This window comes from Bradysia coprophila, chromosome III, assembly GCF_014529535.1.
Source record: "Bradysia coprophila strain Holo2 chromosome III, BU_Bcop_v1, whole genome shotgun sequence".
Classification (NCBI taxonomy): Eukaryota; Metazoa; Arthropoda; class Insecta; order Diptera; family Sciaridae; genus Bradysia; species Bradysia coprophila.
Genome location: NC_050736.1, coordinates 3,474,403 through 3,489,047, shown reverse-complemented (window position 1 = coordinate 3,489,047; position 14,645 = coordinate 3,474,403). Strand labels below are relative to the sequence as shown.

At 33.2% G+C, this 14,645-nt stretch overlaps 1 protein-coding gene across 9 annotated transcripts in view; it reads left to right on the top strand.

The window, feature by feature from the left end:
* LOC119075351 (protein furry) overlaps positions 1–14,645 on the top strand; it is a 98,119-nt gene that overhangs the window by 76,109 nt on the left and 7,365 nt on the right. For all 9 annotated transcript variants that reach the window (XM_037181839.1, XM_037181827.1, XM_037181821.1 and 6 more), the window contains 9 exons: positions 9,364–9,486; positions 11,086–11,219; positions 11,756–11,851; positions 12,848–12,982; positions 13,157–13,325; positions 13,446–13,548; positions 13,936–14,211; positions 14,273–14,438; positions 14,507–14,630. In XM_037181839.1, coding sequence (XP_037037734.1) covers positions 9,364–9,486; positions 11,086–11,219; positions 11,756–11,851; positions 12,848–12,982; positions 13,157–13,325; positions 13,446–13,548; positions 13,936–14,211; positions 14,273–14,438; positions 14,507–14,630 — 1,326 coding nt within the window. The remainder of the gene's footprint in view (positions 1–9,363; positions 9,487–11,085; positions 11,220–11,755; positions 11,852–12,847; positions 12,983–13,156; positions 13,326–13,445; positions 13,549–13,935; positions 14,212–14,272; positions 14,439–14,506; positions 14,631–14,645) is intronic.

The following is a 14,645-nucleotide window of genomic DNA, read 5'->3' as shown; positions in this document are numbered from 1 at the left end:
AAAAAATTGATCAAAAATTACTGTTGTTACTTTAGGTATACAAACATTATGTATTGTCGTGCCACGGGAGCTGGAGCATTATAATAAGTTAGTCGGAAAATGTTCATTTGTTCATCTCAAAATAGCTTCTTGCTTCGTCCCACACAAACATTTTTTTCCGTAATTTTTCGAAACATGAAAAGTTTCCGAATCGTTTCAATGTATAACAGTTATTGGAAATGACAGATTCTTACAAAATAGAAACAAAAGTTAAGACGAATACTACTCTTTGAAGTTTGAAGTGAAAGTCAAAGTTTTCGAAAGAGACTCTTTAAAATACATGGAAAACACTGATGTATTTTAAAAATCGCTGACGGCCGTTATCTAATTTGAAGGGTTATGCAGATGACTTATAGCACCATTGCAATTTCTTGGGTAGATCTACTTTTCTACTCAGCTATGTCTTTGTTCGTATATGTCTTTTGTACCATGTTTTACCTTCTTAAGGAAAAAACAAATAATTGACTTAGGAAAATAATACAAAAAATGCTCTCAAAGCTGTTAAGAAAATCCTATTATGTTTATACATATAGCCATTTGTTTAGTAGATTTATTTCTTTTCATAAAAAATTCTTATGATTCATGGTGGAAAAATTTGTCGTACAAATTTTCTAATGCTTTTGCTGTGTGTCACAAAATGTACAAAGTCATCCTACTAGGAACTTGCCATTTGTTTTCTTCTCCGTTCCTTTCAAATTACAAAATGATTTTTTTGTGTATTTCAATTTGGCGAATAAGGTGCTCTTCCATGCTACAAAAATTGCCTTTTTATTATAATAGAAATAAAGTTGCGCGACATTAACTCTCACTTCTTGTTAAATTACTGGTCTTTTGGAGACAATTTCCTTTGAATGTGGAATGCTTACGCATATCAAAGCAAACGTTTTCAGCCGTTAATAATGAACTTATGTGGTACGTCCAATAAACAAATTTCAGATCAAAAGAATAAGGGCAAGCCATCTGCTATTGACAAAGACGACAATGTTTTTGCTACTGTTTTTGAATTCATGTTAAAACAGTGGAAATAAACGGGATGGTTGGGATTTGTGGGTAAACCGTAAGGTCAAGTATACCAGAACCAAGTTAGGAAGAAATCCTGTTTTCGGAATGTTGCACTGGAAAAAGAGTTTTCTTTTCTGCAGAACATTGTCAACGTCAGAGTTTATCCTTATATTATACGACATAATTTAGCATATATGGTAAACAATCTCGTTTAAGATTAGTACTGTCCCGTCTTTATACGTTAGAGCGACCGTAATGCTATAAGTACAAGGGCTTATATTGTGCAACTTAAAGTGTTGTAAGTACCTTGTTGTTGCATAAAACTATAGACTGTTTGGACAATTTGTACTGTTCCGCTAAGTACGCTTGAAACGTTTTCGATTTTTATCAGTCTGCTGAACTTTAATTCTGTACATTCTGTAACTGAACATTAAATATACATCCCTATGCCATGCATAGCGATATGACACAACGAAGAACACCCCTATAAAATATACTGCTATCTATCCGCATTCTCCTTTAATTTGCATTTACAATATTTTTGTTGAAATTTTCTGACAATATCTCAAATGAAATTCACTTATTCAATTATGGGAAAAAAATGATTTCCAGAAGCTTACATGTAAGGCAAAATCATTTAAATGTGTATTTCGTTCTGTAAATTCCTTTGACGAAATACACATGATATTACACTATGTTCATCACAATAGAATTCATGTTGGAAAAAAAACCTACAAAAGTCTTGATTGAAATCATTTTGTATCATGTGGCTCTTCACATTTTTATGTGGGTGCTTTTAGCATTGTCGTATAATACATAAGTGGTGGCACATGTTTTAAAAATATTTGTGTATAAATGTTCACAAATCGAAAGCGAAAAAAAAAATTAGAGCGTGTTTGTGTAGCCAAAGGATGGTTTTGTTTCAGAGAGTTAAATTACAAACTTCTGTACAATTTTTTTTTTGTGTCCATTCTTATTTTCGTGTTTCATTTTCGCTTTTCGTAATGTCATTATTTACAAAGGATTATTGGTATTTTAGCTTTTACGACGCATCATCATTTATTTTGTTTCGCATATCTTTTCTGGGATAGAAACGTTTGCTAATGTTACGTACTTGTTCGTATAGAACGCAGAGCTTTAATTTATGAACTTGAGATTAGATCTTCGACACCGAATTGCCCTTTTTTTACCTTGACCCTACATTTTTTCCTTTATTTCCTTCGGAATTTTTTGTGTGAAGCCATTTGTTTTTTATTTGGAAAATTATAAATGTGTGGCGTGTGGTAATAATGTACACGTTTTCAGGTAAAAATGTTTGTCTGATAAATTATTTTTTGTTCACTACGTTTCTGTTAAGTTTATGTTGTCTGATATTTAATAAAAATTGAAATTAATCGAGTTATCGGATTTGTAATATCATAGAAGGGCGCCACATTGCGAATTAAAATTGCTCTGTAGGATAAATTGGTAAAAAGTAATATGTTAACTACACAGAGGCCTTTTTAGAAGCTATATTTTAGAAAATTTCCCTAATGAAACATAATTTTCTTTGTCCTCCTTATGAGATTTTATTATTTTTTAATGGGAGATGCCCAGAAAATTTCTGTCTGCAATCATTAATTCAATATTTAAAGTTAGAGTAGCCAATATCTGAATGGTATTCTTAAAAAGTTTCTTTTCTCGTACAGTTGAATGAAATGGTATAGGTAGATCTACTTTTATTTATTTTTCGACATTTTAAGTTTGAAAAGGAGATGGAAGTTGCTTGTTTATTATGTAAACGTTGATGTTCATGCATGGGTGGATTGCCACTTCTTAGTTGAATTTACTTGAATAAACTAGTCGTGTTTTTCTTTCGTCTTTCGGAGATATAACAAAAAATAAAGCTTGGCATTTTCGCAAACATAATTTATGGCATCAACATCTAAATATAGATTGTATCGTTATCAGTTCGAAAGTTTTGTGTCTTTAATACGTTTCGTGTTGATGCACTTTCTCAATTGGTAATATTTCTTATGATTGGAAAAAGTAACATCATCAAACAAGCTGTTTGAGATTTTTTCTTGAGAAAAATCAAAAAATTAACCTGACATGGTTCAAATGGACCGGACACGTATTTCGTTATAATTTTCAAAAATATTGTAGCACCTTCGAGTAAGGTATTCGTTCAATTATTTATTGTAATACGCTGGTTAGAGCGGTTAAATTTGTTTTGTCATCCGTGCGACGTGAAAAACCTTACTTTCTTAACTCAAATGCGCTGAGAATATGGCGTTTTGTTCACGCTCTATCTCCCTCTCTGATGACGGTTCAGGTGAGAAATTTTTTATTTTTTCAACTGTTCTTCATCCAATGGGGCTTTTCTTCGTTGCAACTGTAACTTTGATTTAAAAAACCAATTGATGTGTTGTTTCGTGGATAGAAACGGTAAATAGGAAATTCTAACTCAAGCGAATTTAATATTTTCTCTTCTTCGTGAACAAATAACCATTATCCCCACAAAGGAAAACTCCCTACTGTATGTACAACGTACAGTGTACATAGACAGTAGGCTCAATCGTTTGTCTTGATAAGCGGAAAACAATAATGTTGAGTGTGGAAATGTCCAATGGAGGTTTGTAATTTTGATAATTTATTTTTGATAAACGTGCCTGCACGGAATATTGTAAACCGACACATTTTCTGTAACCAGTAAACCACAAAACAGGTGGTTTTAAAAATTTTGTGCGCGTACAACTAAGCAGGAAATTGTTCTAGGATAATAAACCTCTAAAATGCACCGATTATTTTCAAACGTTGAATTCTTTTTATTGCCAACTTGTGTGTGTACTAGGGGGGTCCAGAATCGTATGGGAAAATAAAAGTTTCGAGAAAGTTGGCGGACCCCGGGGAAAACGAACCTATATGACCCACTGATAAAAAATATATATGGGGCCGATGCGATCCGAGTTGGTTTATGGGTCGCGCAATGACGAAATATGTGAAAAACCACGAAAATGAGGGTTAATGAAAAATTGAACGTAACTAACAGATGCTGAGGTCACTTCTTAAGGTGAGTTGGATTATTTCACTTCAGAATAATCCAAAGAGACAGATTTAATGATTTGTAAGTGCATACGCAGCTCCCAAGTCAGTCATAGATTCGTAATCTGTTCACCCAGTCTTTGGGTTCTTCCAAAACATTTATGGGATGTGCATCGGATATATTCATGTCTAACGAGAGCTTATGGCATAAGCTTTCATTGCAAAAAGAAATTTTTTCGAAAACAATTTTTTGAAGCTATATAGAAATCGATTTTGGTGCAAAAATGTCAGGGTCGTGAACTCAGGCAATTTTCAAATGACTGTTACGTCAAGACACCAACTTGAAACTTATTGTGTGTGGGCTCGTTAGAAAGCCACTGTCATTATCTTTACAACGACACCTAACACTTAATTTAAATAGTGACCTCGCCTGACTTTGTATTACTTGGAAATTATATGTCGATTTTTGTCTATATCGATATTGTTAGGTGTGCCCAGACGATATAAAAATTCCAAAAAGTGGAACCAACGCATTTTTGTTGCTTTTGCATCTAATCTAAGTTGTCTGGACCAAAAAAGTTTGATATTGTCGTTAAAAAAAATTTCTCATACAAAGTAATGGAAAAAATGTATGGAGAATTTCAGTGTTTTTTCACACATTTCGTCCTTGAGCGACCCATAAACCAACTCGGATCGCATCGGCCCCATAGACAATTTTTATCAGGAGGCCATAAAGGTTTATTTTCCCAGGGGTCCGCCAACTTCATCGACACTTTTATTTTTTGGACCCCCCTAGTGTACCACTTCATTATACATTTTTATTCACTTATGTCCCCAATGTCTAAGTACAGTTTGTATTTTTTTGGTGATGTAATTTTTTCCGGTCACGTCTTTCCCTGCAAATTGTCAATGGGAACAGTGCCGAGGAGAAGACATATTTGAAATAAATTTCCAATGAATATTTCTTCTCCTTGACGTTGAAATGTGAAATGTGATGCATTCACAGGTGTTTATTGATAGTTTCATATAATGCATTTTGAGAGGGATTGAGAACAATTTGGTGGAATAATAACTATGCTTTCACTACTGCAAAAAAAAATTAGATAACAAGCAAATAATTTTTAAAATGCAGACATAAGTCGTAAAAAATCAGAACCAATTTTTCATTTTTTTTTTTAAGATAACCTTGTATTTTTTGTTTGTAATGCATAAACATATTGTTGAGGGGGTCAGCTGGAAGTTTCAGAACTCTACTTTTTATTTTTCTGCTACTTACGAAAAATGTACGGTAGAAGTATTTCGATTGCATTCGAATCTCGAATATCCATATAATATTTCGAGTATATCTAATTCTAAAATTTCTTTTTGTTAAGTTATTCTTCATAATAAATGCCCAATGTACAAAATCCGTAAGAGCACTCCTTTTTCACATAAGAAAAAAACTCAAACAAACTCAATACAATTGATAATAATTCATAATGTTGAGCGAACATTTTATCTCACAATCCATATATTGATCCACGAATAAAGCTAGTGAGAGACGATCAAAATTATTGATTGTTATTCTTGCCTTATGAATTTCGGATAGGATTTTAATCAACAGTCTAATTTCTAACTAATTATAATAGAAGTGCACGGTGGGGTTGAACAAAACTTAAATGGAGTCGCGATAACACCTCTGATTTTTCTTAATGGTCTTATTCAGGGACTCGAGTACTATAAGGAACCACATTCAGTTGGAGGATCCATCCAGCCGTTTCGGAGAACCGGCACTCATGGCCGTGCAGGACCGACGAGTCAATTTGAATACAGATTGTTATCATAACGGATAGAGGGTCTAATTCTAAGCTAATTCGTGTTAAAATGGCTTCCCTCGACAACTTGACCACGTTACCACAGCCAGCTAAAGTCGAAATTTCGACGTTTTTAAATCGTGATATGTCCAAGATGAAGAGAGTTTGAAACGCTTTGAATGGTGATATTTGTAGAAAATTCCATGCTCTATTACACGCCGAGAATGGATGTTACAAAATTTGTCTGGATTGTACAATATTTGAAAATTTTATTTTCACCATCCTCGGTAAAATTGCAGACTACTGTGAATGCAGACATAAATTATCATTGAACAGATTTATCCCTAACGTTCGTTACGATTTTCAAATAAAAAGCACATCGATTGGCACGGCTATTTATGTACTTTATATAAAATTTAATCAGAGCCGCTAGCGACTACAAATTAAAACGTTCTAATATTTGTTGTAAAAGGCAAAGAATGTTCGAATGCAATTAATTTGAGCAACAACAAACAAGTAAACGAGATGAAAAAGTTTGATCTTTCATTATCCACTCAATAATAAATTGCATTTCTGCCTGGTATGCTATCTGAAGCGAATAATCGTTTACACCTGATGCACCTCTGGGATTATTGATCGCATTTTTGTTGTTTATTGCTTGCAGTATGAGTTGTGTTCAAGGAAACTGAATTTTCGTTAATTGAGCTTAATTGTTAGTTCGATAAACTAAACTTAAATGTATAATCCATTCAGTCCTTAAGTGTTTATGCTATAGCCTGGTAGTATATTGTTGAAAGCACAGCATAAGCTGTAATCCACTTAAACTTGTTATCACTTTCGTGGTGTATATAAAATCTGGATTATTTCTTTTGTGTGTGCACGAAACACAACTTCTCTCTGGCAGTAAACTCAAAACTCAGTTGCCACAAGCGTTTTGATTTTAAAGTTATTCGAATTCCCATAGGAAGGGTAAAAAGTTTCTCAATTACAGAATTTTAATTTAGTTAATCATGTCTTCATTCAACTTCCTTAACACTTTGAAGAAGTATAATTATGATTCTGATTAGTGTTAGCCGTAGTGAGGTGGTGACGAAAATTCATTAAATGTTGTTCTTATTAAAATTACAGATTTCGTGAAACACAGGTGGTGTTTCTATTATTTCATTGATCTGTTTCCATTGACATCCGAATGGAATTAACTAATTTGCTTTCCAAAATTATCATAATTTCCCAGCACATCAGAGTTCTTGAAAAAGTTCTTTGGAGTCGCCTGTTTAAATAAAATAATTTATTCTGATTTATACCGACAGCTTATCTGAATGCCTGAATGGAGATGTTTCTTATTATGGATGACATTGATAATTTACAATTTTCAAAGTTTGACAAAAAAAACTTGGTAGACGTGCCGAAAGTAAATCACTTGATGTGATTCAGTAAATTTATCAGAGCAGATTCAATAACGTTTTTTTCATGTTTTTTACCCTCTCTCAACTTCAACCCCCACCCCCTTTCGAAAGTTTCGCTTTTTCTTAATATTTTCTTGTCCACTAAATTCCACACGTCATTTCTTATTATAGTTGAATTGATTTGTTTGTGAAGAATATTGTCTCATCGAATTTTTTTTTGCAGTGCACTGAACCGTCTCAATTTGTTAAAACTGTCAAGAACATATAATTTCTGTCAAATATATAATCAAAACCAAACAATGAAATTCCTTTGCAATCTATCAACGATCTTATGATTCTTTGTCACCTCCACTAAATCACTTCTTTTATTCTTCAGAATCTATAAAAAAGGGGAAACAACAATTTTTCTGGAATAATTTGAAATGATATATCATATCTGACATTTAGGACACAATGACGTCTTTAAAAAAAATTTATACGCGAAACATAGTTCCTTCTAAATCAATGGAGCTCATAATGGAAATGGCATGTTTAGTGAAACACTGATCCGAGCCGAAGATTAGGTCATTAAATACACAATTAGACATTTCCGTCATTTGTTCAATTAAGATATTTAAAAAAAAAATCTCGAGGGAAGCAGACTGCCTTGAATAAAAATTAACTCTACCTAACGTTGGTGAATGCAGGTTTGGAGTTAATTTTTTAACGAGTCTAGGAAAGCATACAACAGCACAAGTCAAAGTATTAATCTCCAAACCATTTCTTAGTATATTCTATTCGCGATCACCCCTGGAAATATAACGCGTCATTGATAGAACGGAAAACGAGTTTCCGGGGGGTGCAGTTAATAAAAATAATTAAATTTAACAACACGGATGACCTCATGCAATATGTCTTTTACGTAGAAAAAAAAATAAAAAAAGTTTGAAAGAGTTATATGGGTACAAACTAAGTTATGTGGGTTGTCAGGTCATAATTAAATTTCCAGTCTTTACGCAGAAATGTTCCGATAAAGTGGAATTTTCGATTGTAAATATTTACTGCAAGCAAAACTTTGCATCTTCATTAAGTTTGTTGTTGTTGTTTTGCAACTATTTTTAATTGTGAACAGAAGATGAACTAAATATTTCAATAAACTCGGTTTGAGACTCAAGGGTTAGCACAGAAATGTTAGATTGTCTTTCCAGTGAATGTTTCAGACTCCTATGCATAAGAAATATTTTTCAATAATTTTACATTATAGCATGAGCTCAATATATCACCACATTTTCCTCTTCACTTGTTGGGGTGAAGACTTGTCGTTTCAATTTTAGATGGATGTACTTTCAGAAATAAAGATTAATATCAAATTATCTCATAAATGCTTTCAGTAGCAACACTTTCGCCACAAACTTTATTTTTGTATGCATACAAAACGGAAACTATTTTTTATTATTAATTTTTTTTTATCACGTTATCAATCACCGGTTGCACACTTATAATCCATTTCATAAATCAATAAATTTTTTCTATTTTATAAAAATTATCAAAGTAATATCAAAGTCAATCATCACAGTATTATTTTCGCGATATGCACAAACAAGTTGTTTTTATCAAAAGAGAAATTATTCATAAACAATTTTCATAAACTTTGGTACGCATTGGTTTATCTGTTACCAGCCTTTATAGCATTTCCCGACCGACTAACGTACAAGAAAATTGCATTTCTATTTTAAAGCAAGAAAATACCAAGCATACAAGTAATATTTTCCCAATAGCTGTGGTCTCATCCCTTTGCTTGCTCGAATCTCTCACAACACACTTTCGTTTTCTGATTTTCATTCACAAAAACGATTGGATGCATTTATTTTCTCATGGAAAGCACGTGGTTGTCGAAGGAAAATGAGAGAAAGTTGCTATTTTCTCTTCAGCTTCTATTTTATTCGTATTTTAACGCTTTCAATGGAATACAGCTTTAGTTGTTTTCCTGCTGCCGACGTGAAATGTTCTTCGCAGAAATATTTATGTTCAGCTCTATGATATTTTCGTGATTTTCCCTTTTTTTACTTTGGTCGTACTATATTCGCATTTTAATATTTTGTTTTATCTTTACATTTCAGTTGAAGACAAAGTGGAGACAACTTTAGATGCTGTATTGAGTGACGCATATTGTCGATCTCATATGTTTTTGTCAAAACAAATGGCCAAATTACGGCCAGAATTAACGATGCCGATGTTTTCAGGTAAATAAGAATGATGTAGTTTAGCTTATTTTTCGTATTAACACTACAATGGTAAAATAATTCTATAGACTCGTAACTCATAAGCCGAAAAAACCCATTGGATTTATGATCTATATCTAAATTTTTAATGTCAGCATATTCTATGCTCGTTATTTATTTCCGAAAAGCCATTAGCTTTGTTTTGTGGACACGGGTTTCCTTTTTTTTGGCAACGTAACTTAAGTAGCAAGTCACAGGCTGCTAAAAACAATGTGCTCCATTATGTTACACAGCTGTAGTATAGTTTCACTCTTGTTAATGCAGAAAACTGGTTGTGTGTCAGTTAAGATAATAGTTATAGTTGTATCTATGAGAGAATATACAGCTGTAATAGTTACAGGGGAAAGTGAAGCATGCATGTTTAATATTTGTTGCAATAGCTATATGAGTGCAGAAGAGCATAAAGTCGAAGCGAATTATGGAAACGTGATGCGAATCATATGGCAATGCATTTGATATTATTGGTCTCATCGCATTCTGTCCATATTTTTCTCTATAAAGTACTTAGCATATGGTAAAAATTAGATGTCCATGGTTTCAAATGTACATGGTTGCAAATGGTTTCATCATTAAGATTTTTATAGAACATAGAATGCAGTAATTTCTAATTCGAATGCAATTTAAAGTTCTTTGAACGAATATGCTTCTCTCTGAAATTGTATGGAACATACACAACTGGAACTTATCTGAAGTTTTTTCACTCCACAATGGAGCTTGGGTTACGGAATTGCTGATGCAAAGAGATCCGTAGAAATAATGTCCAACACGTAACGTTTATTCTTGATAGGTCACACTGATAAAATTGTCGTCAACGGTCGTTCCATGTTAAAATTAACGATATTAGACTGGAATGGTTTTACGCTATGGAACGATAATTCGTATAACCTAATATGAAACGACGATCCTCTTTGCAAGTATTTACCCAATATTACGATAACGATTCGTTGCAATGGAACGTACGGGTGAACAAGTTTCCGAGAATTTTAATCAAATATATTTTTTAATCAGACTCATTAGACGGAACTTGCTCTTTATATGTAAACTCAGCTAAAGTATTACGTATGCTTGTCAATATAGCCGGGTTTATATTTAATTAAACATTCAATTCATTTCAAAAAGGTCCGTGGCTTTTAGTTTCATTTTGTTGTTTCACTATTTTATAACAAAAAATTCAATTTGTGAATTACATCAACTTCAAGCTTAATCACTTCTGAGAATCTCACATTTACTTTAAAGCTGTTTTTGTCCCGCCAATACAAGCATTTAATGGTGTTGCCCTTACAACCGCTAGAGATGTAATTAGAGAAAAGAATTTCCCTTCAGAGAATTCATCTTCTTAGTTTGTATCGCTGAAAGTTTATCTCATAATCAAATGTTTAATCTGAAGTATTTTATACAATCTACGCATTAAATTCAGTTACCGTGATTTCCACAAGAATAATTACGAATGACTGTACCTTGAACCACAAAAAAGTTATCATACCAACCCGAAACCCAACCGTTTTTTTTTCATTCATAATCGTTTCATTCTCTCCATAATAAATTAATTTCATCCCACAGAAATAACGCACCGCTTTCAAACCGCTAGAGTAGATGTTCGGGCACTTTTATTACAATGTCTATTACCGTGGTTGGAAAATATGGAATTAGTTGCAGCAAGCGTACCACCCCCTACACCATTATCATACATAACGGTGAGTCGATAATACATTTACTGAAAAAAGGTAATACAAAGAAACGAAACACTTAATGGGCTGAATTGCTAGTTAGAAAAAAAGGAGGAAATTAGTAACATGACCAGTGTTTGCTGAATTACATGGTATTACACATAGCCCAGTTTTTATCCATTAGATAATATTCTTCCAGCATCCCTTTGTTGTTTTCTTCTTAATTAAGATGGATTATGAACTTATGTTATAACTTTATGTCAATTTACTTTATCCTAAAGAACAGCTTGTTGTTCAGAGTTGTCCTAAAATTGCTTATTATCAGAATGGAACAAACAACTTAAGAGAAAAATTCATTCATTCGTTAGTTGATGAAATAAAATGAAAATATTTGCGTTGCAAATACATGAAATAATGTTGCAGTTGCATGGGTAATTTCATATAGTTTATTCAGTTTCCGAGAATCTGAAAAATCATTTTCGAAGGATGGAATTTCATCTATTTTTCATTGCAATATTTAAGCACACCTGGGTAATATTTTCAATTTTTTGTTTTATGTGCAGTATCCGGAAAGTGTAGCCAGAGGTCGACGTGAAGGATGTGGTTCAACGGAGGCAACCGAAATGATATTAAATAATTTATTTTATATCACCACAAAGGTAAAAACTTTTTTTTTGAAGAAAACGTACCGGGGTTTGAATATAGATTAGAATTTTATGTCGGAATGTCGGTTATTATTGGAATTTGTGACTACATCAGCACCGAATGATTTTCAGATTTTCATTTCTCGTACAACGATAAACCTTTTATGCCTTCGAGGAAGGAAAAATATTAAAGTTGTCTTGGTTCGTTTTTTGTGTGTGTTTTTACTGGATGGAAGACAAAAAAAAGGAAAACCCTCCCTCTGGCCAAAAATATTATGCACATTTTATGCTCAAATATTAATAATCCGTAAAGGAAAGAATTTGAAAATATTTAGTTTTTTGGAAAAAAAATATTTTTCATTCAGAACTGCAATAAACGGGTTTCTTTAATAACCCTTTACCCTATATTAAGCGGACTGTTTCTTTGAAATAGGTTGTTCGTAACAGTTTTCTTTGTGTTTTTATTCGTTACTTTTTAACATTTAACAAATCATCATTTTAACATAAACTCACGCGTATCTTCTTAGCTTACTTAAGAGCTATAAAAAGTCAATCTTCACATTGCAGAAGTAATCGGGCTCGAGGTACAACATTCAAGAAGTCGTACCAAGCACCAATTAAGAAAAACTGTTAGCCTTATAATGGGTTTTTACGCTGCGCATAATATTGTTTGGTCTTAAACATGAGATGCACTGTACAAATGTACATTAATTAAAAGACCGTCGAAAACGCGTGCCTTAATAAATAATTAAGTTTCAAAATCTCATTCAACTGCATTTTATGAAGAAATAGTAAGCCATTAATCACAGGAGCACAAACAACATGCTAAATTATTTGATCTGAAATTCATTATGAAGTTTGGATTTAACTGTGCCACTGACTGATATTTCCGAGAAAAATGTATTATTATTTAACTTTCCTATTTAACTATACATAATCGTCTTGCCTGTATGCATGATAAACATTCCGTATTCCGTATACAGACTTAATAGTTCAACATCATTAATTTAGTTCGCCGATCTGCACCCACGAGAAGTTGAGGAATTATGGGGTGTATTATGCCGATGCTGGCCAAACAATCTGAAAGTTATTTTGAGATATCTTGTTATACTTGCTGGTATGGCACCGAACGAGCTGTTGCCCTATGTAAGTACCATTTACATAATAAATTACAAATAGTGTGATTTTAAAAACATAAAAGTTTGATCGCGTGTTTCGAATCAATTAAAAGGTTCGATGAAAACGTTTTAATTACGTTTAAAGAATTTAATTACCGATGGAAAAGAATAGAGAAAAAAAAATGAAAATCTTTTTTCTCAGGCGAAAAGGGTCGCTTTGTATATGGCACGAACGTGTCCCGATAGACTCATCGACGAACTAATGAATGAACTGCAGACGGTGGAAACGTTGAATTGTCTTATCGAACGCACCGAAACACCACCTTTTTATCGTCTCACCAGCATGCGGAAAGCTTCAAGTCATTCGGATGGTATGAGCGAATAATAAATTTGATTAACATTTCCGTGAATAATTTAAAATAGCTTTTTGTTTACTTTCTTTTGCTGTGGGTAAAATTTTCTAAATATATATTGCAATCATATCTATATAGGTCCAGCGACGGGTGTAAATGATTCGCGTTTACAGGATTTAACCGTTGAAAAAGGAACAATACACACAAAACGACATAGCGGAGAAGATCCAATTAAGACTGGGTAAGTGTGTTTGGCTTGAGGAAAAGCGTTGATTGTGTTTGCTTTTAAAAAAGGAAACAAAAAGATATGACAAATTAATGACTGTAATAAAATCAAGTCCTCAACTGATGCACAATTAATTCCGAAACCTTTTTGTTGGAATGATGATAATTAATTAAGTATGTCTTCAAGGTCGGTTTTACGTGGGTAAAATATATATTAATCATTGCGCATTCTGTGTTCCTCTTCCTTTTACTTTTCGTTTATAATTTTCGCTTTCAGTCAAGAATATTGAATTGATAGAATATAATATGCAAACATTTTCGCAGGGAAACCACTTTAACCACTTAAACGAAAGGAATACAAACCAGATAAATAAATCAAATTGCCAAATGTTTCTCATTGCAGCACGTGTAAATCAGACAGTGGTTTACGGTCAATAAATTCCAATTTCCGGCCACCAAGAGGTAGTGATAAAATCCGGGCCTCGTCTGGTCCGTCAGTATTTCCACGAACAGAAGATATGATTCGTAATGAATCAGATCAACCGGATGATTCGTTTGAAATGAGAACCGACCCACCATTGGCACCACATCCACTGCCGATGCCAGAATATGGTGGTTATTTCGCACCTTTAACGGAATATCTTCCCGACATCAGTTTACCGATTAGCGGATTTCATCGGTGAGTACTTGCAACTATAATTGACGAGTTTTCTAGGTAAATAATGGCAAAAAAATGTTAGGTGCAACGTTGCTGTTATGTTGCTAACCGATATCGTGGTTGATGGAATTCCTGATTTGGACTGGACACTTCATATTCCGTTAATGTTGCACATTTTATTCGTCGGACTAGATCATACGAGACCTATTGTACGAGATCACTGCAAACAATTACTGATCAATTTATTGGTATGGCCGTCTTAACAGTCTTACCAGATCACAAACTTGTATTTTAAACTGAATGAATTTCCAAATAGATCGCATTGACTGAACACAATGATCATTTGACTGTGGCTCGAATAATCCTACACAGTGATACATCTAAATTAGACTTAGGACTAACCATTCCCCAATTGGCTGTAATTGTCCATAATTTTACTGGTAGGCTAAGATTGC